The sequence below is a fragment of the Pseudonaja textilis genome, chromosome 3, assembly GCF_049901715.1.
Source record: "Pseudonaja textilis isolate UNSWEBS1 chromosome 3, rPseTex1.2, whole genome shotgun sequence".
Lineage (NCBI taxonomy): Eukaryota > Metazoa > Chordata > Lepidosauria > Squamata > Elapidae > Pseudonaja > Pseudonaja textilis.
The window spans coordinates 54,678,853-54,702,327 of record NC_141992.1 but is presented as its reverse complement, the minus strand read 5'-3'; the positions used below and the strand labels follow the sequence as shown (position 1 = coordinate 54,702,327).

General features: G+C 38.4%; 1 protein-coding gene across 14 annotated transcripts in view; it reads right to left on the bottom strand.

Moving 5' to 3' along the window:
- ST3GAL3 (ST3 beta-galactoside alpha-2,3-sialyltransferase 3) overlaps positions 1 to 23,475 on the bottom strand; it is a 209,728-nt gene that overhangs the window by 30,202 nt on the left and 156,051 nt on the right. For 13 of the 14 annotated variants that reach the window (XM_026707278.2, XM_087929769.1, XM_087929762.1 and 10 more), the window contains one exon: positions 14,802 to 14,948. In XM_026707278.2, coding sequence (XP_026563063.1) covers positions 14,802 to 14,948 — 147 coding nt within the window. Of the gene's footprint in view, positions 1 to 10,063; positions 12,326 to 14,801; positions 14,949 to 23,475 lie in introns of those variants that run through there. The other variant, XM_087929772.1, reaches the window with a different exon arrangement.

Below are 23,475 nucleotides of genomic sequence, written 5' to 3'. Positions count from 1 at the left end.
CTAGGACTAAACTACAAAACAACCAGGAAGGTGACAATCCTATGAATCACTGAGACTTCCTGATCTCAGTTTAATCCCCAAGGGAATGGAAGCTGCCAGAACATGACAGAATTATAAATCCATGACTTGAAATGTAATGCTTATGCAATAAATTTATAAGCAGGCTTGAAGTAGCTTGAGGGACAGAAAGTCATTAATGCTTTTAAAAGCCTAACCTACAAATTCCAATTATAGACAAAAAAGTACAACGAACCAAACAATTGCAAAGTAGTTTTAAAACAGTAGCAAAGTAGTTTTAAAAGCTAAAAGGATTGCTCACATCAAGTTTTCTAATTTTATTAAAATAAATGTTTAGGTTTAATTTTTCACTTTTAGTTACTGTTTTAGTCAACTTTATTCTATGAGAATTATTTTTTATTTTATTTATTGTGTTTTTATTGCATAAATTTTCTATGCTGCCCATAGTCTGGTTGGTTTCAGTAAGAAATATATCAGGAAATGTAAATAAAAACAACCAAAACAATGAGAATCCAGATAATTTCAATAGAGTCTCATGAATTTTTGATCAGTCTAGTGAAATATATTATTGGATACTTTAATAATCACCCATTTTAAATTGATTTAAGCAGCCTGTGACATGCCCATGTGAAATTAAATGCTTATTTATATTAGTATTTGATGATGGGGTGATTGAGCACAAGGAATAAGAAAAAAGGGGAATAATATCCAAGAATAATTGGTTTAAACAAATAACTTAGGCAACAGGATATTGTTATCTCATGCAAACAAAAATGCCATATAATGCCTATAATTTACTAAAACTGGATCTTAAACCAAATTATGTCAGGAAAAATCACGTGGTCTCCCTGTACAGTAGAGAAAGTATTCCAACATGTGTGAAAAGTTCCACACAAGTATCTTTTGATACAAATCTGCAATTTTAAAAGCTACTTTGTTCTGCTTCCTAAATATATAAATGTAAATGTTGCATACAATAATTACAAGGTTTGTACAGGCAGTCCTGGAGTTATAATGGCAATTGGGACCAATGAGCAATGTGCTCATAAAGGGTGATGTTTTTTCTGTATAACTAGTCCCAGTATCAAATTGTTCTTGCTTAATTAGCCAGAATATTATTGGTAGGAAACCACACCACATTTTCTAGTCAAGGAAGTAAAAATGTCCTCAGCTACCCTCACCTTTCTCTTGCCACCAGCAAAGGCAAAGCAGTTGGTCAAAATTTTAAGCCAAGAAAAGAAAAATCTTGCTCAAAAGCCAGTAAGATTTCCAACAGAGAGAGCTTACAAGATGCCTTTGAGCATAGCTGAGAATGCGTCTTCCATTTCACAGAATGCCATTCTTCCCTGAAAAAGCCCTTAAATTGACATCAGCTCCTGAACTGTTTAAAGCAAATGTGTTACCTTGCACAGTGAGATGAGTGGCCTATAAATTTAACAAATAAATAAATACGTACATCACCAGTATTAAAGTCAATTCTACCAAATATAGTTGGTAGCAAAGTCAACTAGTTACATTTCAACCAAAACTATCTGTTTCTGATTACAAAACTATCTACTACATCAATCAGAATTGATATCTCTCTATATATTTTCTTATGTTTTCACAGGTATTTATATGTATAGTATTCAGCTTTGTTCGGTATTTTCCCACGCTTTTACAGTTTGCTTTTAAAGTTGTAGCAACGTTTCAGCAGAATCTCATCTGCCATCATCAGGCTCATGTGTTGGGTTTGTCTTCATCGTGTGTCAGGCTTTAGCAGCCGTTTTTGTTTTAAATTTGGTACTAGCCTCGTGTTTTGTTTGAACGGTTTTTTTCTTCATCCTGACTGGTTGGGAGTCTTGGTCTGTGTTTATTGGTCTTGGAGTTGGCTGTGTTCCGCTTGATTGGTGTTTCTAATATCTTCTGTCTGTTTTGTAGCTTTTTTTATCTCTACACACACACACACACACACACACACACACACACGAACATAAATAAATAAATAAAATTGTTGTAACTGATTACATTTGGGTAAACATATTCATAACGTTTAACTGCTGATTGTCAACAAGATTTCCAAAACTATTTCCAAGTAGATTACTAACAGTTTTGGACAGCTCCAGTTTCTCATGCTGGAAGTCATTGATTCTACATCTATGGATAGCATTTCTCACCAGGACAACAAACTGACTAAAATGGTAACACAAGCTTAGTTCATGAATTACCAGGACCACACAATGAGTCTATTATCACTCTTAAACAATAGATTCCAGACTGTACATCTGAGAATATAGTGCAAAGAACAAAAAAAGGATAAACTCTGCATATCTAAGACAGATATAAGAAGGATTAATAAGAATAGATTGTGGAAGTTAATTGGCACAAGTGAGATCGTACAGTCACAAAAGATAAATAGTCTTATGGTAACCATAAGGATATCTTAGTTCTAAACCATATACAGCTTTGAAGTTTATAGCTAGCGTGTTCCTTTTATTCCCCTAAACAGATAGGAAACTGGAATTGTTATTTGAACCCGAGCAGAAGCATGCTCCCAAACTTCTCATGAATATTACCAAAGTCATATAGCCCAAAACTTATTTATGTCCCAATACTGATAGCATTAGGTAAGATTTCCAATCAAGAAGAGAACTCTGCCAAATCTTCAGTAAAGCCAAATCTTCAATTAATGTCCTCATCTCCAAATCCAAAGGCAATTCTGCTTCAAAATCAAGTATCCCAATCTGGAATGGATCTTTCATCCATTGTTATTGCATAAGCACTATTGTACTTTGCAGTATTATTCAGTTTCATCTGGAAAAAATTACAGGTACAAAGTAGATATACATGTTCCTACACATACTCATTTATTAAATCCTGAATGAAGTGCTATGGGATCAGCCTTGAACCATTACCCTTTGCCATCTCAGCCCTGTTGAAAAACCCTAAAATTACAATATTAATTGGCAGCACATTGTTACCATATGTGGCATGGTTATAGCACCCTGAAGTTTATTTAAGCTTGGAAAGAGGAATGGACTATTTCAACCCTTTATAAGGAATTCAATTTGGCCCCAGTTATTAAGGACATCATCTAGTTCAAGCTGTGTGTTCCGATGACATCTCTTGGTATACTTCTGAATGTATCCATGACAGGCACTCTGTGAAAGGACTCTGATTACATAGGCTTTTAGTAATTCTTTAAGACTTTTTTATCTAGTTCTGTATGGAGAGAAAATTTCATAAATACAAGTTAAATCCTACTAAATTGGTGCTAGAAGTGAATCTTCACTATAAAGACACTGCATGGGGTTTTGGCTCACACAACAAGCCTTAATTTCACCCCTAGCACCAATTTAGTAGGACTGTGCTGTGTGTCACTCTCTCTGGTACTGAACTTAATTAACAAACAGCTGCCAGCAAGATTGAATCTATTATTGTATGAGCCTTCTAAATACCAAGATAGGAAGTATCAGTGAGCTGTTTGGGATTACAAGGTTTGCATAAGTATCAAAAATAAGAACAGACAAACAGAAGCATTCAATGAAGACTAAGTAAGCTCAATTACCTTTGAATGGAGCTACCAATCTGAAAAGGAAAACAAACAAACAAACATGGGGGAGAATGGAATGGATTATCCTAAATGAAATATTAACTAGCCAGAGCTATGATTGGAGCTGTTATGAATAGGATCACAATACATACAGAGCTAGACCTTTGTTCATGAACCTTCTGAATGTAACTGAGAGATAAAAAGAACAGAGGATGCATTGCCCTAGCAGAACTTCTGTTCAGCCCTTTGCATAAAATTTTGAAAAGTCACATAGCTTCATATCCTGAAGAAAATAACATGGCAGATAGAGGATTCTGGGAGTTAAAGTCCACCCATCTTTTTTTTGTAAAAAAAATTATTTGGGTTTTCACAAAACATAATACAAATAAAATATATTTTTTTTTGAGAATAACATGATCCCAGGTTATCCCTTTTCCATACAGACACAAACTCAATTTCATATTCATCTTTGTATTCTATTCCATATCTTATTACTATTTTAGCATTTTCTCAATGATTTTTCTCTTCCCTTAGTTTTCTCAATCTTGTTTTTCATTATCTCATTCCTTTCTAAGTTCAATTACATCTCTTTTTCTAAGTTTCAATATTTTTCTAATCATTATGTTTATACTTTTGTCTGTCCTGTTTCAATTTCATATTTTCTTTTTTCATTAAACAAGTTTTCCCTGTAGTTACTGATTCGGGTATGACACCTTCGTATCTTTTAATTTTTGTCCATTCAGATCTTATTTAAACTTCAATTTATGCCTTTACAGTTATAACATTCAATATCTAACCTTTATTTTATAGCACATAACTTTTGCCAATCGAATTCTGCTTGATACATTCTTAAAATACACACTAAGTTCTTAAAGATTATATATATATACACATATATATATATAAAACTTAAGAAAACAAATATATATATATATATATATATATATATATATATATATATATATATATATATATATATATATATATATATATATGGATCTTGGTTGTTCGGGTTTTCTCCCGCGTAAGATTAGAAGTATCTAGGCAATGTTTCGATGAAGTCTCATTCATCATCTTCAGGCTTCTGTCTTCGGCTCTGTGCTTCTCAGAGTGATGTGAGATTGCAGCTGCTTCTTCCTTTTAACTGCTAGTGGGGGTGGGACTTGATTGGGTGGGGGCTTGGCTGTGTTCTGATTGGGTGGGGGTGTGTTCTCATTGGTAGGGGGTTTGGCTGTGTTCTGATTGGTTGGGGGGTTGGCCGTGTTCTGATTGGCTGGAGGCGTGTTCTGTTCAGGTGGGGGCTTGGTTGTGCTCAGGTTTGTCTTAGTTGCTGGGGGATTTGAGTTGGTGAGCTGTGATCTTGCTGTTTGGCTTCGAGTTTGTGGTCGTGCTGCATCTTCATAGTGGGTGTCGGTTTGCTTCATGTATGGCTCGGAGGGGTTTGAAGTGGGTAGTGATGCAGCTGCAGTGCGGCTTCTGGTCCGTGGTTGTGTCTCATCTTCTGAGTGGGTGTGAGTCTGTTTTCTACATGGAAGTGTGGTGGTGGCATCTTGTGTGGCTCTCATGGGTGTGGGTCTGGTGTCATTCTTCATGTTAGGTACTCGTCTGTTCATGAGGGCGGGTTTCCAAATGGCTGGAAGGCGGTAGGTGTCATCTCGTTTGTTCATGCTGGGTGGGCGTTTTTCTATCTCTATGGCTTCTCTGATTGTTCTGCTGTTGAAGTGTTCGGTTTTGGCAATAGTTCTGGTATTTTTAAAGTCAATCTCATGTCCTGTGGCTTTGAGGTGTTGGACCAGGGAAGAGGTCTTTTCTTCTTTTTTGATTGAGTTCTTATGTTCTTCAATGCGTGCACTTATTCTTCTGTTAGTTTGTCCAATGTATGTGGTGGGGAAGGCAGTGCAGGGGATTTCGTATATGAAGATGCAGCACGACCACAAACTCGAAGCCAAACAGCAAGATCACAGCTCACCAACTCAAATCCTCCAGCAACTAAGACAAACCTGAGCACAACCAAGCCCCCACCTGAACAGAACACGCCTCCAGCCAATCAGAACACGGCCAACCCCCCAACCAATCAGAACACAGCCAAACCCCCTACCAATGAGAACACACCCCCACCCAATCAGAACACAGCCAAGCCCCCACCCAATCAAGTCCCACCCCCACTAGCAGTTAAAAGGAAGAAGCAGCTGCAATCTCACATCACTCTGAGAAGCACAGAGCCAAAGACAGAAGCCTGAAGATGATGAATGAGACTTCATCGAAACATTGCCTAGATACTTCGAATCTTACGCAGGAGAAAACCCAACAACCAAAGATCCACATACAAATACCATGAGAACCTCAGAAAACATATATATATATATATATATATTTGATTTCTTAAATTTTCATGGTACTTATGTATGGCATTCGAACTTTTCGGTATTTTCCCAAGTCATAGTAGTTGTGCTTTTAAAGTTGTAGCGGCGTTTCAGCAGAATCTCATCTTTGATGATGGCAGATGAGATTCTGCTGAAACGTTGCTACAACTTTAAAAGCACAACTACTATGACGTGGGAAAATACCCGAGCAAAGCCGAGTGCTATATATATAAAACGATAATACATAAAATACTCATTCTATTCCAATTCAGCTCAACCATTAATGTTAGTTACAATCTTCCATTAATATTAATTAACATCTTTAACATTTATTTTGAATTAAATATCTTACTTCCTTAGGAACACTTATAATATTTGCATTTTTTTTCATATTTCTTTCATATTTTTCTTCACTTAAATTTTTATAAATCATTAATAACAATTAAATGTTCCCATCCTTTTCCAATTTCATTCTCTCGTTCTCTTTATTTCATTTATTAACAAACATTCCATTACATTACAGTAAGTGTTTTATCTATCACTTTAATCACACTTGTTTCATAATTTCTAAATTCATTTCTATTTGTAATATAACAATGCTATCTAATATACCCTTGCAGAATCCTCTCTTTCAATTAAATTTGCACCCATTATCTCTATGTCTTATAAATAGGCTTATACCTTTAATCCTTGTACGTTTTCCCTGTTTCTCTATATCCTGTTTCTATCCTTTATAACTTCTTTTCCTTTCCTTCTTCCCCCTCGTCTTCTCCCTCCCCTTTTGGATCCCTTGTCTCTCTAATTCTAATTCTCTCTTCTGTTTCTTCTGTTTCTTCCTAATATTGTGACTGCTTTTCAAACTATTCTTTTTTTGCTGTTATTTTTTCAAATCTTAAATTTTTCACTCTCTTTCCCCCTTTTCCTTTTTTCCTCCCACATAGAATTACTTGATCATGAAAGATGGCTTCTGCTTTGCACCGCCCTTCTTGTTCTTCAAGCATTTCTTGTTGTTTCTCATAGTTCAAGATCTCCATTTCTAAAAGATGAAAAACGAAGCCAAAAAAACCTCTTCCTTCTTGTGCATATTCTCTCTGTTTTTTAAGTTCAATCTTCAGTTCTTCCAAGAGTGATGCCATTTTAAACACTTTTAAACAACCACCCAATTGATTCTAGTCATTTAAATCCAATAGCCAACAATCCAAAAATCCCCAAGTAATCCAAGGCTGTTTCTTCTTGTTTCTTTTTTCCACTATCTCTTCCTGAGGTTCTATTGTCTTGTTATAAAGTTTCAGTTAGAATGTATTTTTTAGGAATCTTGTTAAGGTTTCACTGTTAATTCCTTTTACTTTCCTTGTTTTAAAAGTTTTTCCAAGAAATATCCAAGAAATCTTCATTATTCCTTTGACATTTTATTTTCAGCTTGAATGCCTATTAATGTCAAAGTGAGATTTTTTTCAATTTCTTACTTAAGACTCTTAGTTGTCAGTATAGGGAAGGAAAGAAAAAAAAACCCAAATCTTTTCCCTTCTCACTCTCCTTCCCAGCTTCAGAAATCTTGTTTGGGAGGCTAGCCTCTAAGGCCCTAGAGGATGAACAAAAAAGACTTGAAAAAGAGCTATAGAAAATGCCACAGAAAAAGGACATCAAGCTAAAAATGGATATAATTAAACACAAAATGGATCAAATAGAAAAAGAAGAATTACCACAGAAAATTAGAGGTGCTAAACAGAACTACTTTGAAGATGCAAACAAACCAGGTAGCATTTGTTAGCATACAAATTGAGAAAGGAGAAAGAATCAAGGAAAATATTGCAATTAATAGATGACCAAGGCCAAGTTTGCCATGGTTCTATGGGAAATTATATATGCAAGAGAATATTGATGAGGAAAGAGTTAAGCAGTACTTACAGAATGCTAATTTACCTCAGATACCTAAAAAGACTGAAAAAATGTTAGAAAGCAATATAACGATGATGGAGTTAATTAAAGCACTCAAGAAGCAAAATAATAATAATAATAATAATAATAATAATAATAATAATAATAATAATAATAATAATAATAATAATAATGGCCCAGGTGGACTTCCGGCAGAATTTTATGAAACATTACAAGAATCATTGAATCTTCCATTGCTAGAAATTATGAATGAAGTTATGTTAAAGAAGAAGATACCTAAATCATGGTCAGAAGCCTATATTACACTTATTCCAAAAGAGGAGGCCGACCCATTACAAATTAAGAACTATAGACCCATTTTTCTACTAAATGCAGATTATAAAATCTTTGCTTCAATATTGGCAGAAAAAAATATTTAAATAATTTTATCCATCCTGATCAAAATGGATTTCTGCCAAAGAGACAAATTAAAGACAATATGAGAGTAATCTTGGACACCTTGGAATACTACGAGGCACATCCAGAAAAACAAATGGCCCTGATATGTCTAGATGCACAGAAGGCATTTGATAATGTGAATTGGCAATTCATGTTATTACTATTGGAACAGATGGGTTTTGCTAGAAAATTTATTCAAGCAATAGAAGCTATATAATATAAGCAAACGGCAAAGGTAATGATAGAGGGAGAACTGACAGACTCTATTGATATAAGAAAAGGAACAAGACAAGGGTGCCCACTATCACCTTTGTTGTTTGTGTTAACTTTGGAAGTATTAAACATAAATATTAGAGATGAAAAGAATATAAAAGGAATGAAAATCAAAAAGGAAGAATTTAAGCTGCAAGCATTTGCGGATGATCTGGTTTTCATCTTAGAAGACCCTTTAGAAACAGCATCAAAAGTGATAGAAAAGATAGAGACGTATGGAAAGGTGGCTGGTTTGGAAATAAATAAAAATAAGACAAAGATTTTAACAAAGAATATGCTATTAAGACAAAAGGAAGAACTGGCAGACCTATTGAAAATTCAGGTCACGAATAAGATCAAGTACTTGGGGATATATTTGACAGCAAGATGTAGTACATTAAAAGAGAATAATTATATTAAACTTAAACAGCAGATAGCGTTAGATTTGGCGAAATGGGAAAACTTACAACTGTCACTAATAGGGAGAATTTCAACAATCAAGATGAATATATTACCCAGAATTTTATATTTGTTTCAAACAATTCCAATTAGGCTTGGAAAAGACTACTTTGAAGATTTAAATAAAATTGTGTTGAAATATATATGGCAAGGTAAGAAAGTGAGAATAAAGTTAAAACTTGCAAGATGCTAGAATTAGAGGAGGATTTGGTTTGCCTAATTGGGAGTTGTACTACCAAGCTACAAATCTGATGTGGGTTAAAGGAATGGATAACACTAAGAAATACTAGATTGTTGACATTAGAAGGACATGATTTGTTGTTGGGGTGGCATGCTTTTTTATGGTATAAAGGAACTAAAACACAGGGGTATTTTAGAAGACATTATATTATACGGGAGTTTCTGTGGTTAAACTGGGAGAAGACTAAAAGACAATGTTATTTGAAAATTCCAGTCTGGCTATCGACTATTGAAGCATTTTCGTATCCTATAATATGCAAAAAGGAATGAACAGTTAGATATGGTGAAATATTGAATGAAAAGGGTGAACTTAAATCTATGCAAAAACTAGAGGAACAAGGTATAAAGATGAATTGGTTTTCATATTCATATTCATATTCATATTCATATTGAGCGCAAATATACTCAAGGTATCATAAAGATTCTAAAACAGAAGGTTTCTATGATAAACTGATTGACTTAGATAAGATTTTGACAGGTACTGATGCAAAGGTGATTTAAAAATTGTATGGATATTTATTAGAAATTAAACTAGAAGAAGAACAAGTTAAAGAAACCATGATTGCTTGGGGGAAGAATTTTGGATATGGGATTGATTTAGAGAAATGGCAAAAATTGTGGTCTCAAAATTATAAAATGACAATGTCAACAGCATATAAAGAAAATTTGTATAAGATGTTTTACAGGTGGCATTTTCCCTTGGCAAGAATAGCAAGAATGTTCAAGAATAAATCCGAAAAATGTTGGAAATGTCAATCAGACACCTGGCTCATATTACCATATGTGGTGGACTTGTGCGGATGCTAAAAAATACTGGACTAAAATCCACATGTGGTTGGAAAAAATGACAAAAAAACATATAGACTTGAAACCAGATATATTTTTATTGGGAATTTTACCTGAAATATATAGTAAAGACTTGAAATACCTGATTGTAAATGTATTAACAGCGGCTAGGATTGTATTTGCTAAAAACTGGAAAAATGAGAAAATACCATCACAGGAGGAAATACCAAGATAAAAAAAGGTGGAACTTCAATAGGCTCTGAATACACTTGTATGATCCAGTTTGGAAATTGCTCAAAATAGAGCATATTTTCATGGTAAGAGACCTGTTGAAGACCTCTTACCATTAGAAGAAAAGGCGGGAATGGGGAAAAGTACAACTATTATTTATTCCTGATACAGGAGATTACATTCTTATAAATATGCTAAGGGACAGAACATATAAATTTAACTCCTTTACGGCATCTTTTTTCTAGCCATTACATGCTTAGGCTTATGAAGCCACTAAATAAGCAAAAAAGAAAAATGAAAATAAAATGAAATGAAAATAAATACTTAAATAACCTAACTGAGATTACTCCTACTTAGCAAGTATTGAAAATTGACTTAATGCTGTATGAGACTAGGCCTGTTGAGACAGCCAAGAAACAAAAATAGTATAGCTTTTTTGATATCTAGTTGTAGCTCTCCCCCCTTCTTTCCATTTTTAGTGGGAAGTGTGACCCCCTAATTTTATCTATTAAGAATGTTAGAATAAAACAGCCAATTATGTATTAACAAATTCATCTAGTTGACAAATGAAATAACTGTTTTGTTGAAAGGTGATAAATGATGGGTTTTCTACACATCAGATAGCCTGGACAGTTTGGGTTATTGTATTAACTTTGAGCACTAAGCATTGAACAGGGGGCATTGAAATAAGATAGGGTTAGGGTTAGGTATTAAATCTTTTCAGGGAACAGGTATTTTGTTACAGCACACAGAAATGCTAATTAAAAAATTAGCTCAATTAAATATTCTTCTTCTCAGACCATACTCATAATAGCAGGAGATTTCTCTTGCTTTAATTAAAAGTAGGTTTGTTTAAGCCCTAAATATTAAATTGAAAGACCATAATATATAAGATCAAGTTTGATTCCTTTTTTTCAGGTTAACCAAAAGTTATGCAAAAAAAGTCAAGGAGGCTGAAGATCAACTTTGTCCTAAATCTAAGGCAATAAAATAACATGAGAACCTTTACAGAAGCAAGTGCTGATTCCTGGTGTTACTATATATATTATAATCAGAGTACAGAAATTGAACATGTTGATTGGACTACATTTGTCTTGGTCTTGAGTCTTTATAGAAGAAATTCTGGGAATTGTGAAACAAAAAAGTAATCTCTTTAGCATCAAGGAGAACTAAAATGGATTTGTTAGTCAAATTTAGCAAGATGGAATTTATTATTTTCCTGAATATAAAAATTAAAAAAGAATGTAACCAAAGCACAATCTTGTTTAACTTCTTTCTAGATGGGAAGTGACTCAGAAAGACAAGCAGCAATACTAATAGTTTCTTGGAAGTTTTTTTGGGTGGTGGTGGTTGGGTTTCATGATCAAAATAAACAGCAGATATTATCAGCATCATCCAAAAGCTCTAAAAGGTCTGATATCGCTAGATTTTATATTGTTGTCCCCTGAACTACTTGAAAACTAATGTTGACATCATTAAACAAATTAATGTAATATTAAATGTAATGTAATATTCCTAGCCTGAAAACAAACAAGAAACTTGGCTATTCCCACCTGCCAGGAAAGCTGCAAGTAATACAGTCATAATTGATTATACTCAAACATAATGGAATACCATAGCATGCCATTTATACGATCAGGATTGTTCTATGGATTTTCAGACTCTGTTTAACATTAAAATCTCCATACATCTTTCATTTCATGATTATTTTTTTTATTATTTCTGAATAGTTTCTAGTTTTTTTTTTTACCATTATCAATCTAATATTTACTATCAGCAGATTGGACACTGCACAAAATCCAAAAGTGATACAGTCCTCATTCCCTCAATAATATATGGATGGGGAACTTCCGGTTGCAGGCTTCAGCAGTGGCAGGAATCCGCGACGCTGCGGGTCCCTGCTGCGCTCGCCGCTGAGGTACCCCCGATCCAATTGGATTTGGGGGTTTTCGCTACCCCGAAGAGGTAGCAGAAGACAGAGGAGATCTGGGCAGGGGTCTGGAGATATCGCAACCCCTTTCCCCAGCTGGCTAGACTCCTTTTTCCTGAGGCGGTGGAGCAGCTGTCAGAAATGGCAGCCACAAAGGAATCTTCAACCGGATAAGATCTGTGCAGGAGGAAGAAACAGAAGGAGAAAGTTTTCTTGGCTGAACTGGGACATTACGATACTTTTAAACACCCTGGAAACCTGACTTTTGGATTGATACATTTGTTTCCAAAAGAAGTTGTTAAAGTGGCGAAAGTGCTGAAGGAAAGTTTACTCCCCTTCCCTACGGAAAAAGCAAATGAGCACTGAAAAACCTGCTTCTTTAAGGTAAAAATAAGCTCTTTGTTATAAGTGGGAAGGAGAGGACTAAAAAAACCTTTAAAAATTTGTTGGAGGAGATGCCTTGAAGATTATAAGACCAGCAACTAACTGTAATACGGCTTTAAAATATATTTTGGGATTTTGCCCCAGGAGGAAAAACTGCAAAGAGAAGAAGAGGAAATATCTTATGTTTGTTTGGACTGTTTGATAATTTTGACACTTGGAAATTACTTTAAGACTAAAAACATCTGGGTTGTTTTTAAAATTTTACAATGGCACTATCTGTGGATGAATTAAAAATGGAATATGAAAAATTAAAGGAAAGAGAACAAGAAGGCACGGATTCTTTGGGAGCTGTCTTCCACTTTTTAGAAATGGCAGTTTCTACATATCAGCAAATACATGAGGAAGAAGGAGGAGGAGGAGGAGGAGGAGGAGGAGGAGAAGAAGAAGAAGAAGAAGAAGAAGAAGAAGAAGAAGAAGAAGAAGAAGAAGAAGAAGAAGAAGAAGAAGAAGAAGAAGAAGAAGAGGAGGAGGAGGAGGAGGAGGAGGAGGAGGAGGAGGAGGAGGAGGAGGAGGAGGAGGAGGAAGGACAAAAAAGTTCACTTAAGAAAGAAAATAGGAAGAGAGGAAGGAAAAATGAGAATTTAAGATTTAATAAAACAACCAAGAAAAAGAAAAATAAGGTGAAAAAAAGGTACAATGTTAGAAAGCAACAGAAAAGAGAAATACAACAGAGAGGGGAAGTTAAAAAGGTGGAGGTTAGGAGGGGGGGGGCAAAAAGACCAGACTGGAGAAGAAAGGGAGGGAAAAGGGGGGGAAAAGCCATAAAGGCCTGAAACAAGATGTAAAAAAGCAGATTTTTTTCAGAGATAAAGGATAGAGTATTAAGGAAAGATTCTGTAAGAGTACATAAGATAGTATTGTAGTATTTGCATTTGAAATAGTCCATTGGAATATTATAAGATTTAATAAAATATTAAAATGTTTAATAATGATAGATCTCAATACTCAATAAAATATCAAAGAGAATGTGTAAAATGATTAATGTTTAGTTACAGTTTAATTTGTTATTGTTTTAATGTTATTATAAATTTACTATTTCATCTTCTTATTTTAAAATAATGTACTAAGTAGAATTAGAATTAGAATGGAAATTATATACTTAACTATATTATAAATTATTATTCCTTTATTTTAAAATGCAACATGTAGAATGCACTAAGCAGAATCAGAATGGAAATTATTTACTATTTTAAGTGTTAATTTAGGGGAAAGATAGAAAGGTGTTACACTTTAAAAGTGATCGCAGGGGACATTTTCTGTTAAAGAGAAGTGATATATAGATAATTGGAAAAGAACGGACAAAAGATACAAGCATAATGATTTTAAAATAAGATGAAATAAACAAAATATAATTAAGAGAGTGAAAAGAAGGGAGAAGTTATATAGAAAATATAGAATGGTAAATAAGATAAGAATGGTATATAAGATGAGCATGAATTTGATATAGGTCTGTAAAAAAAGATGTAACCCGGGGCTAAGCCACTTTTCAAAAGAAGTTTTATGTTTTATGTTTTTTGTTTTGGTTAGCTATGTTTGATTGAGAATTAATAAAACCTTGGAGGAATAAACTAAAGGGAGAAACAATGAGAAATTTGGAAAAGACGTGTATAAATGATAATTAAGGAGGTTTTATGTTTTTATGTCTTGTTTTATGTTTTGTATTTTGTGTGTTTATGTCTGATTGAGAATTTATAAAACTTTGATAGAAAGAAATATAATTGAATAAAAGTGAAGGGAGAAACAATGAGAAATTTGGAAAAGATATATAGGTGTCTAAATGGAAATGTGATAATTTGGAACCATGCTGTATAAATGTTTATATTTGATTGAGAATTAATAAAACCTTGATAGAAAGAAATATAATTGAATAAAAGTGAAGGGAGAAATAATGAGAAATTTGGAAAAGATATATACGTGCTTAAATGGAAATGTGATAACGTGGAACTATGTCTTAAAAAATAATGTTTTATTTGTCTTGTTAAAACTTTTAAGTAATTTTTAGAAAGGAGGTTTTATGCCTTTATGTCTTATGTTTTGTTTGTCTTTAAAAAACCAATAAAATTTGTTTATATATAAAAATAATAATAATATATGGATGAGGATTTAGAGCAGGGAAGAATGTACTACAAGATTATTAGGCTTGATTTCCCATTTGCAATACAAAAGAGTGCAAGGGTCATATTGGGGATAGGCCCCAGTGTACACTTACCCCTCTGCCCATCAGGCCATTGTTGAAAGGAAGGCCAATAAAGCTGAAGGCTGCCTCCTGTATAAAATATGGATTCAGGATTCGGATCTCATGGGGTTCTCTTGGAACATGGGTTGCCACAGACTTCCAGAAGCCATCAGAAGCACTCTGTAAAAAATGCAAAGGGCCATTGCAGTTAGTTAGAGAACTGAAGTCCTGATTTCCTTTTGAACTCACCAGCACTGTAGAAAGGAAATACAAATTAGGAATTGCATCCAGAGTCTAACAGTTAATTGTGAGAAAAATTGGGAAACAATGTAAGAAATTAAAATAATGGGTCTGTTTCAACTATTCTTATTTGGACCTTTAAGATAGGTTCTATATGTAGATTCAACTATCTTTGGAAATTACACCTGATTTATAATCCAGGCCTTGTTAATGAACACGACTGTTTAGAAAACAGAGTGGGGCAATGCATATTAAGAGGAAAAAATCACTAGTAGTGTACTTTCGCTCATCTCACATATTAAGCACATTTGGTTAGAGGGTTTACTGAGAATTCAAGGGCTAGACATGAATTAAGAAAAAAGAGTCACTTTCAGAACACTAAAAAATAAATTGCAATCACAAGAAATTGAATTCAGATTAAGGGCATTTTAATTTTGATTGAAATACTGTACACATCAGCTACAATAAATAATTTACACAGAGAGCTTTCATATTTCAAGGATTTTATTTGATATTCATATTTCAAAATTTTTTACACAAGACATGCCCCTCTAATGGAACACAACACCTTATGGAGAAGAACAGTAGAAAGAAGAGATGCATTCAATAATTGCATGGATATGAACATATATCCATATCCATGCAAACTTTTTTGCTTTTTTAGAATAATGAGAAAGATGAAACTTAACTCAAGATGTGCTTAGAAGAAAAAAAATATGATCCTGCTGAGCTGTTCCCTAGACTGACCAACAAGATTGGTGGTATATTCTTTGTTTTCACAGTGGCTATATAGACAGTATGCTCTTTGCACTTGTGGGCTGTAGGGAAAACAGAATGTCTAGAGAAAAAAATACCTCATCAATCCAGGACAGGGAGAACTCTGACATATTAGGAAACTAGGCTCTCAGCTCATGTCTAAAATGGATTACATATCTTTATTTATTATAGTTTGGTCTCTGCTTCTTATGGTGCCCATGGGAAAAAAAATTATTTGAAAATCTACAACTGAGGAAAGATTAGTTGAGACACATTAAGTAGTTAGAGTGTCTGGTGTCTGGTGTAGCATTGATCTCTTCCAAAAAAAATCAATTAAAAAAAAACTTGTTAAAAATACACTAGTCCTGGAACTTAATGAACCATGTAAGATTGGGATCACATTTCCAATGAACTCCACCAACACAATCCTCAATGGATCTAGAAACATACCAATTTCACAATACAATAAAATGAGAAATTGCTCGAGGCTGTATCTGTTTACAATTAAAGCATGCAAATGTAGAATTAACAAACTGCTTTTAATAATTCCCATGAGTCATTTATTATTACCTGCTTCCAAAAAGAGTTACAAAATCTATTGGGATTTAACGATCAGCTAAAAAAATGATCCAGTGGGCACTGTACTGATTCCTATTCTTTCTTTCCTTTTGTCTTCTTTCCTCTCACTATCCACTGAGACTATTCTCCACTTTAAATCTTTATGGTTATCTAGCAATGGTTAAAATGTACAGTATATGGGAAAAATCTTCTTGATACATGCATTGAATTAGGAGAGTACAATACATGGTCCTTGATTTACAACCACAATTGCTAAGCAAGAGAGTTGTTTGCACTGTTGGAGAGGTGTGTTGTAACTTCCTATATACATTCAAATACTTACCGGTACATTAAAAACTTCTGCATAAGGCTGAGACCAAACTCTATTTGGTGACATGGGAGAAGATCATGGCACATAAAGCAAATGATTCATAAATATAGTAATATTTGCTACATCAGGGGTGTCAAACGTGCTGCCCCTGCCCCTGCCCCTGCCTGGTTTAGCGAAGGGAAAGAAGTCCCGCTAGGTCACATGATGATGCCATGATAATGCAAGTTTGACACCCCTGAGTTACGTTGAATACTGTATATGACCTAGGTCAGCAATTTTCATATGGCAAATGTCTGTTTGTGTGTGTGTGTGTGTGTGTGTGTGTGTGTGTGTTTATGAAAAAAATGTTCTTACTGATGTACATGACTTATTACTTTAAAGACAAAAAAACCTGCCTCTCCAGCACAAAAGAAATATTAAAAATATGCACATTTTTGGGAATCAGAGTTCAAAGAGATACATCATACAGATCATCAAGTATTTAAGTATACTGATATGGAAATAAATGTAAATGAAAACTGGATGGGAGAAATGTTGCAGCCTACTGGGGGTGGGGGGAAACCCTCATTTGTTTTTAGCCTAAAAATTTAATTAATGCATTTTATTTAATAAATGTAATCACATTAGGTCTATTCCCCTAAGTAGTATGCATTCTCTGATTGGGTAACATAATTTATGTGGTTAATTGAGAAAGCAGGAAGCAGTAGGCTGTGTTCTTGGAAGCGTAGATTCTAGATGAAGAATATGCTGGGTGGGTTTTGTCTTAATTTGGGCTTTGTCAGGTCAAAAAAATATAGTAACTTTGATTTAAAACTATTAAAGATGTCTTAATAATGAGTTTGCAAAATTTATGGCCCTGAGCTACATGAAGTCCCCCAAAGCCTTGAGCATGATTCCTCTGTGGTATCATTGATCAAACATGGAGGTGATAATATCAAGATTTGGTAGTTCTTTGCTCTCTCAGATTCAGACAACTTCCCATCATTGAAGGAAGCAGGAATTCTGCTTTGCATCAGAGGATTCTGTATCGGAATATCAGGCTCTCTGTGCCCATCAGCTGAACAGTAAGACAATAATCCACAGTAAGACAATAATCCAAGGAAGTTTAAAAGAGAATAAATTAAGAAGAGCAAATACAATGTGTTGTGGATCGAGGAAATGAGAGGCTTAGACCAGAGCATAAGTGGAACAGGCTTTATTCAGGGAATAAAGGGTCGTCGCGTCTGCTTACTAACAGGCAGAACTGGCTAGCGAACGACAACTGGCTCAGCCCGACAGCCGGCTTATAGCCGACTGTCAAACGGAGCCAGCCAATGGGAGCTGCTCGTGTTCGCTAAAAGAACGGACCTGGTTGGAAACCCCAACCGGTCCCCAAGACATAACACCCCTTCCCCCTAGATGGGAACACGTATAGTCCTTGAGATACGCCGGTGGTCTGTGTTGGCGACCGGAGCGACGTAACTCGGGAGAGTCACTGGGTGATGACAAGTTCGTGGAGTCCTGGTCAGAGTACATAGGGGGGCGAGCTTGGCTCGGTGCAGGATCTGGAGCCCGGGGAAAGTCTCTGCCTTCGGGCTGGGTTGGAGAATAGTCTATGCCCGAATGGCGGATGCCTTCTCTGGGGAGAAACGGTGGCGTCTCCGGCTGGCAGTCCCGGTCTACTGCCTGCTCCCTCTGCTCCGTTGGAGACGGCTGGTCTTCCTGGGGATTCTCGACTGGACCGTGGTGCTGAACCTGAGGGTTGTCCGGTGGAGACGGATCTGGGGTGGTCAGGCTGCTCCGTTGTCTCCGCAGCTGGTCCAGGTGCCTCCGCCATACACGACCGTCTTCTAGCTGGACCCGATAAGATCTCGGACCTGTGACAGCCACGACCCTCCCGGCATCCACAGTGGATCCCCAGCGTAGTTCCTGGCAAACACTAGGTCCTGTAATGCAAATCCCTGGCCAGACTGTCAGACCCCAAAGGGGTGCCCGGGCAGTAGTGGGGGTGTAGCCTGTCTAAAGTAGTCCTCAGGCGTCTCCCCATTAGCAGTTCGGCCGGGGATTTGTTCGTAACTGTGCACGGTGTGGTATGCTGGCTCAGGAGGAAACGAGACAGTTTAGAGTGCCAGTCCTCTTGGCCGAACTGGGCCAGAGCCTCCTTGGCCGACCTGACTGCCCTCTCCGCCAGCCCGTTACTAGAAGAGTGAAAGGGGGCCGTGAGGACGTGTCTGATGCCCAGATTGGTGACATACCTGCTAAATTCACTTGAAGTGAACTGGGGGCCATTGTCGGAGACCAGGGTGTCAGGAAGCCCATGAGTCACAAAGAGACAAATCAGTGCTTTGGCAACTGCTTGGGTGGTGGTCGTCGGGAGTAATGCCACATCGATCCACTTAGAGTACGAGTCTACGACCACTAAGAAGGTCTTGCCATGCATTGGCCCGGCTAGGTCGATGTGAAGCCTTGACCATGGGGCATTGGCACTTTCCCAACTGGTGGGAGTGGCGGCTGGCGGGGCTGCCCTGGATTCCTGACAGGGACGACACGAGCTTACCCACTTGGCGATCTGGTCGTCCATCCCTGGCCACCAGACGTAACTGCGAGCCAACGCCTTCATCCGCACGATGCCTGGGTGGCCCTCATGCAGCACCTTCAGGATGGGAGTGCGAAGGGTGGTTGGGATGATGACTCTGGTACCCCACAACAGGCATCCCTGCAGCTTGGAGAGCTCCTGCTGGTGAGTTTTAAATGGGGTGAAATCAACTGAATAGTTAGTTTCCGGCCACCCCCTCCCCACCCAATCCAGAACCTGGGCGATTGTTTTGTCTGTTTTTGAATGGGCGGCGATGTCATCGGCAGTCACTGGCAGTTTGAGCTCGTTGATCTCGAAAATAGCATGCACGGGAGCTGGGTCCTCGACTGGTGCTGGCAAGGGACATCGGCTGAGGGCATCTGCATGGCTCAGATTCTTTCCAGGATGATAGACCAGTTTGTATGAGTAAGCCGCCAGGAACAAGGTCCATCTGGTCATCCTGGGGGATAATACCTGGGGGGTTTGCTTGTCCCCGGATAACAGGCCTAGAAGAGGCTTGTGGTCTGTTACTAGTTCGAAATGGTGTCCGAATAGAAATTCGTGGAATTTTTTGACTGCTGCTACTGCAGCCAGGGCCTCTTTATCAATTTGGCCGTAATTATGCTCAGTCGCCGAGAGGGTTCGTGAAAAGAAGGCAATTGGTGCTTCGGAGCCATTGGGAAGTCTGTGGCTTAAGACAGCTCCTATCCCAAAAGGGGATGCGTCTGCAGCAAGGACCAGGGGGAGGCGCTGGTCAAATTGAATTAGTACAGCCTCAGAGGTGAGTAGGGATTTGACTGCTTCAAATTCATGGTTTTCCTTGTGTCCCCAATGCCATGGTGAGTTTTTATCTAAAAGCCTGTGCAGTGGTTCCGCGACTGAAGCTTTGTGTGGGAGGAATGAAGCATAGAAGTTCAATAAACCCAGAAAGGCTTGCAACTCGGCTTTGTTGGTGGGCGTGGGCGCCTCATGGATTGCCTTGACTTTAGATTCCACCGGGTGGATGCCTGAGGCGTCTAGCCTGTAACCTAGAAAGTCCACCTGCCTAGTGGCGATGGCACACTTCTCCCGTTTTAGTTTGAGGCCATGCTGCCTGAACTTCTCTAATACTGCTCTGACTCTCTGGATGAGCTGGGGTCTGTCTCTGGCTGAGACCAGAATGTCATCGAAGTATGGCACTACACCAGGGAGGCCTTGGAGAATTCGCTCCATCAGCGATTGAAAAATACCTGGGGCTACACTTATGCCAAACTGGAGACGTTTACACCTGAATGCCCCTCTGTGTGTTACTATAGTCTGTAAATCAGCTGTTTGATCGTCAACAGGGAACTGTTGGTACGCTTGTGACATGTCCAGTTTGGCGAAAATGTTGCCAGGTTCGAATGTATGCAATAGGTGCTGAATAACTGGAACAGGATATGCGCTAACCTGTAAATAACGGTTTATTGACGTCTTGTAATCAGCACAAATTCTCAAATTACCGTCTTTTTTAAGTGGGGTGACTATGGGGGTCTCCCATTTGGCGAAATCAGTGGGTTCAATCACCCCCTGTTCGAGGAGTTTGTCCAGTTCCGCGTCCAATTTTGGGCGGATGGCGAATGGTACCCTACGTGGTTTTAGGTGGATGGGAGTTGCCTGGGGGTCTACTGAGAAGGAAATGGGTGTGCCATTATAACGGCCTAACTCGCTACTAAAAACGTCAGCGTAGTCTGAGAACAAAGAGTCAGTATCGGAAGTTGAAACAGCATGGACCCCCGTTACGCTAAGGCCAAGAGAGGGGAACCAATCCAACCCCAAAAGACTAGGGAGGGCACCATTAACAACCACCAAAGGCAGATGGCCTTTAAAGGTTTTGAATTGGACTAGGAACTTGCCTTTCCCGAGGACAGGGATGTTCTTTCCTTGGTAGTCTCTCAGGGTGAGGCTGCACCTTTGTAGCTGCTTCCTAGCCAGCCTGGGCTGGATCTTCTTAAGCGTGTCCCAGGAGATGATTGAGAGCGCTGACCCCGTGTCCACCTCCATGCGGCAGGGTTTACCTTCTAAGGAGACAGAAAGCGTAATCTTATTGGGGGTATGAAATGTGTGATTCGCGTGGTAGCAAGTATAGCAGCTCTCTACTTGCCTTTGGGAACCAGGAGAAGAAGGAGATTTTTGTGGAAAAACGCGCGCAGCTTGGCAGACTCTTGCGAGGTGACCTTTCTTGTGACAGTTGTGGCAGCTGGCGTTTTTGAACCTGCAAGATGCCTGGGCATGGGAACCTCCACAGGTCAGGCACAGAAGGGTTTGTTTCGGGCCGCTGTTGTTTCTCTGCCTGGTTCCTACCTGCGACTGTCTCACCGGCTTGAGGCGATGAATGTCAGAGTATTCAGTAGGGCCATCTACAGTTACCACTTCTTCAGAGTGTATGGAGGAAGTGCTGGGCTTGGGTGCGGCGCCCTGGATCTCGGCTGCTGACTGGGCTGAGAGTTCAGCAGCCAAAGCTTCCTCAATGGCCTGGGGAAGGTTTAAATCTTTCCTGGCCAACAGACGTCTTTGGAGCCTTAGATCTCTTACCCCACAAACGAGTTGATCGAGCAGCATGTCGTCCAGATAGTTCTTAAACTCACAGTGAAGAGCTGCTGTTCTCAGGGCGGCCATGTATTCGTTGATGGATTCCCCCTCGGCTTGCTTCCTCATTCTGAATGCGAAACGTCTAGCGATCTGGGACGGTTTCGGTGAATAGTGGTTGGAAAGTGTTTCCAGCAGCTCAGGCCATGGAACATTCTTGATCTCTCGTGGTGCCAATAGTGCTGTGGCGGTATCGTAGACTGCAGCCCCGCAGTAGCTGAGGAAGTATGATTTCTTCCTCTGCTCCGTAGCATCAGCCAATCCAATGGCATCGATAAAATGGTTAAAGCGATTCTTGTATGAATCCCATTTCTCTTCATCAGGTTTGAACGGTGGGAATGCCGAATTGACATTCATTCTGGATCACTCAGTCTCTTGGCAGACTGGTTTGTCTCACTGGGTGTTCGTGGCCCTGTTTATTGCTAACCGTGAGCGTTGGCGGCTGTGGCTGCAGCGCCCTTGACTTGCTCAGTGATTCCAGCCTCAAGGAGGCAGTTTGTATTTTTGTGCTCTCTGCGAGTGTTTGGTGGCTGTGGCTACAGCGCCGTAACTGACAGTAGTTCAAATTTCGCGCTCCCTAGAGAGCGTTGGCGACTGTAGGCTACAGTGCCGAACTTCGCTTGAGTGGCTGAATTCAAACGACAGCGGTTTGAATTTGGCGCTCCTTCGCGAGCGCGGGCGGCTGCGGCTTCAGCGCCCGACTTTCACTTGCTGTAGCGTTTTAATTCGAGCGGCTACAACGCTCGTGACTTTCACTCTGGAGCAGCAGCGATCTGAGCCTGAGCTCCTTGCGAGCGATACGGCTGCGGTACAGCGCTTGTGATTCCGTGACTTCAGCTCTTTTGAGTGCTTCTGGCTAGGCTTCCGATCCCATCCTCGTCGCCAGTGTTGTGGATCGAGGAAATGAGAGGCTTAGACCAGAGCATAAGTGGAACAGGCTTTATTCAGGGAATAAAGGGTCGTCGCGTCTGCTTACTAACAGGCAGACCTGGCTAGCGAACGACAACTGGCTCAGCCCGACAGCCGGCTTTTATAGCCGACTGTCAAACGGAGCCAGCCAATGGGAGCTGCTCGTGCTCCCGCTAAAAGAACGGACCTGGTTGGAAACCCCAACCGGTCCCCAAGACATAACACAATGTTTTGGAATGCCAAAGTCAAAGTCCATACCTAAATGCCACAATCCTCAAATGATACTGAGCTGAAGCTAAAGTTCTCCATGGAGAAATGGATCAAAAGTCCTATTCAGTGACATAAAAGACTCATTACTAGTTATAGGAACCAAATTGCATTCAGCTGCAATTGCTGCAACGGCAGATGATCCAGCCAATTACTAAACCTAAGAGGATAATTAATTTTTTACACTAGTATGTTGGGTATTTTTGTGTATGAAAATAAATAAAAAAATGTTTTTTAAAAAAATAGTCTCTCTCTCTCTCTCTCTCTCACAAACCCACACACACACACACACACATAAAATTCAGTAGCAAAATAAGTAAAAATTCAAAAAATCCAAAATAAAGTAAATACTTTTCTACACATGAAACATTTAGAATTATTATTATTTTCTTATTGGGATGAGGAAACTCTTCAGGATAGGGAGCTGGAAATATCCCAGCTACTGTGTAGTTAACCTGACTCCCAAAGAAGCAGAAGATAAGAAG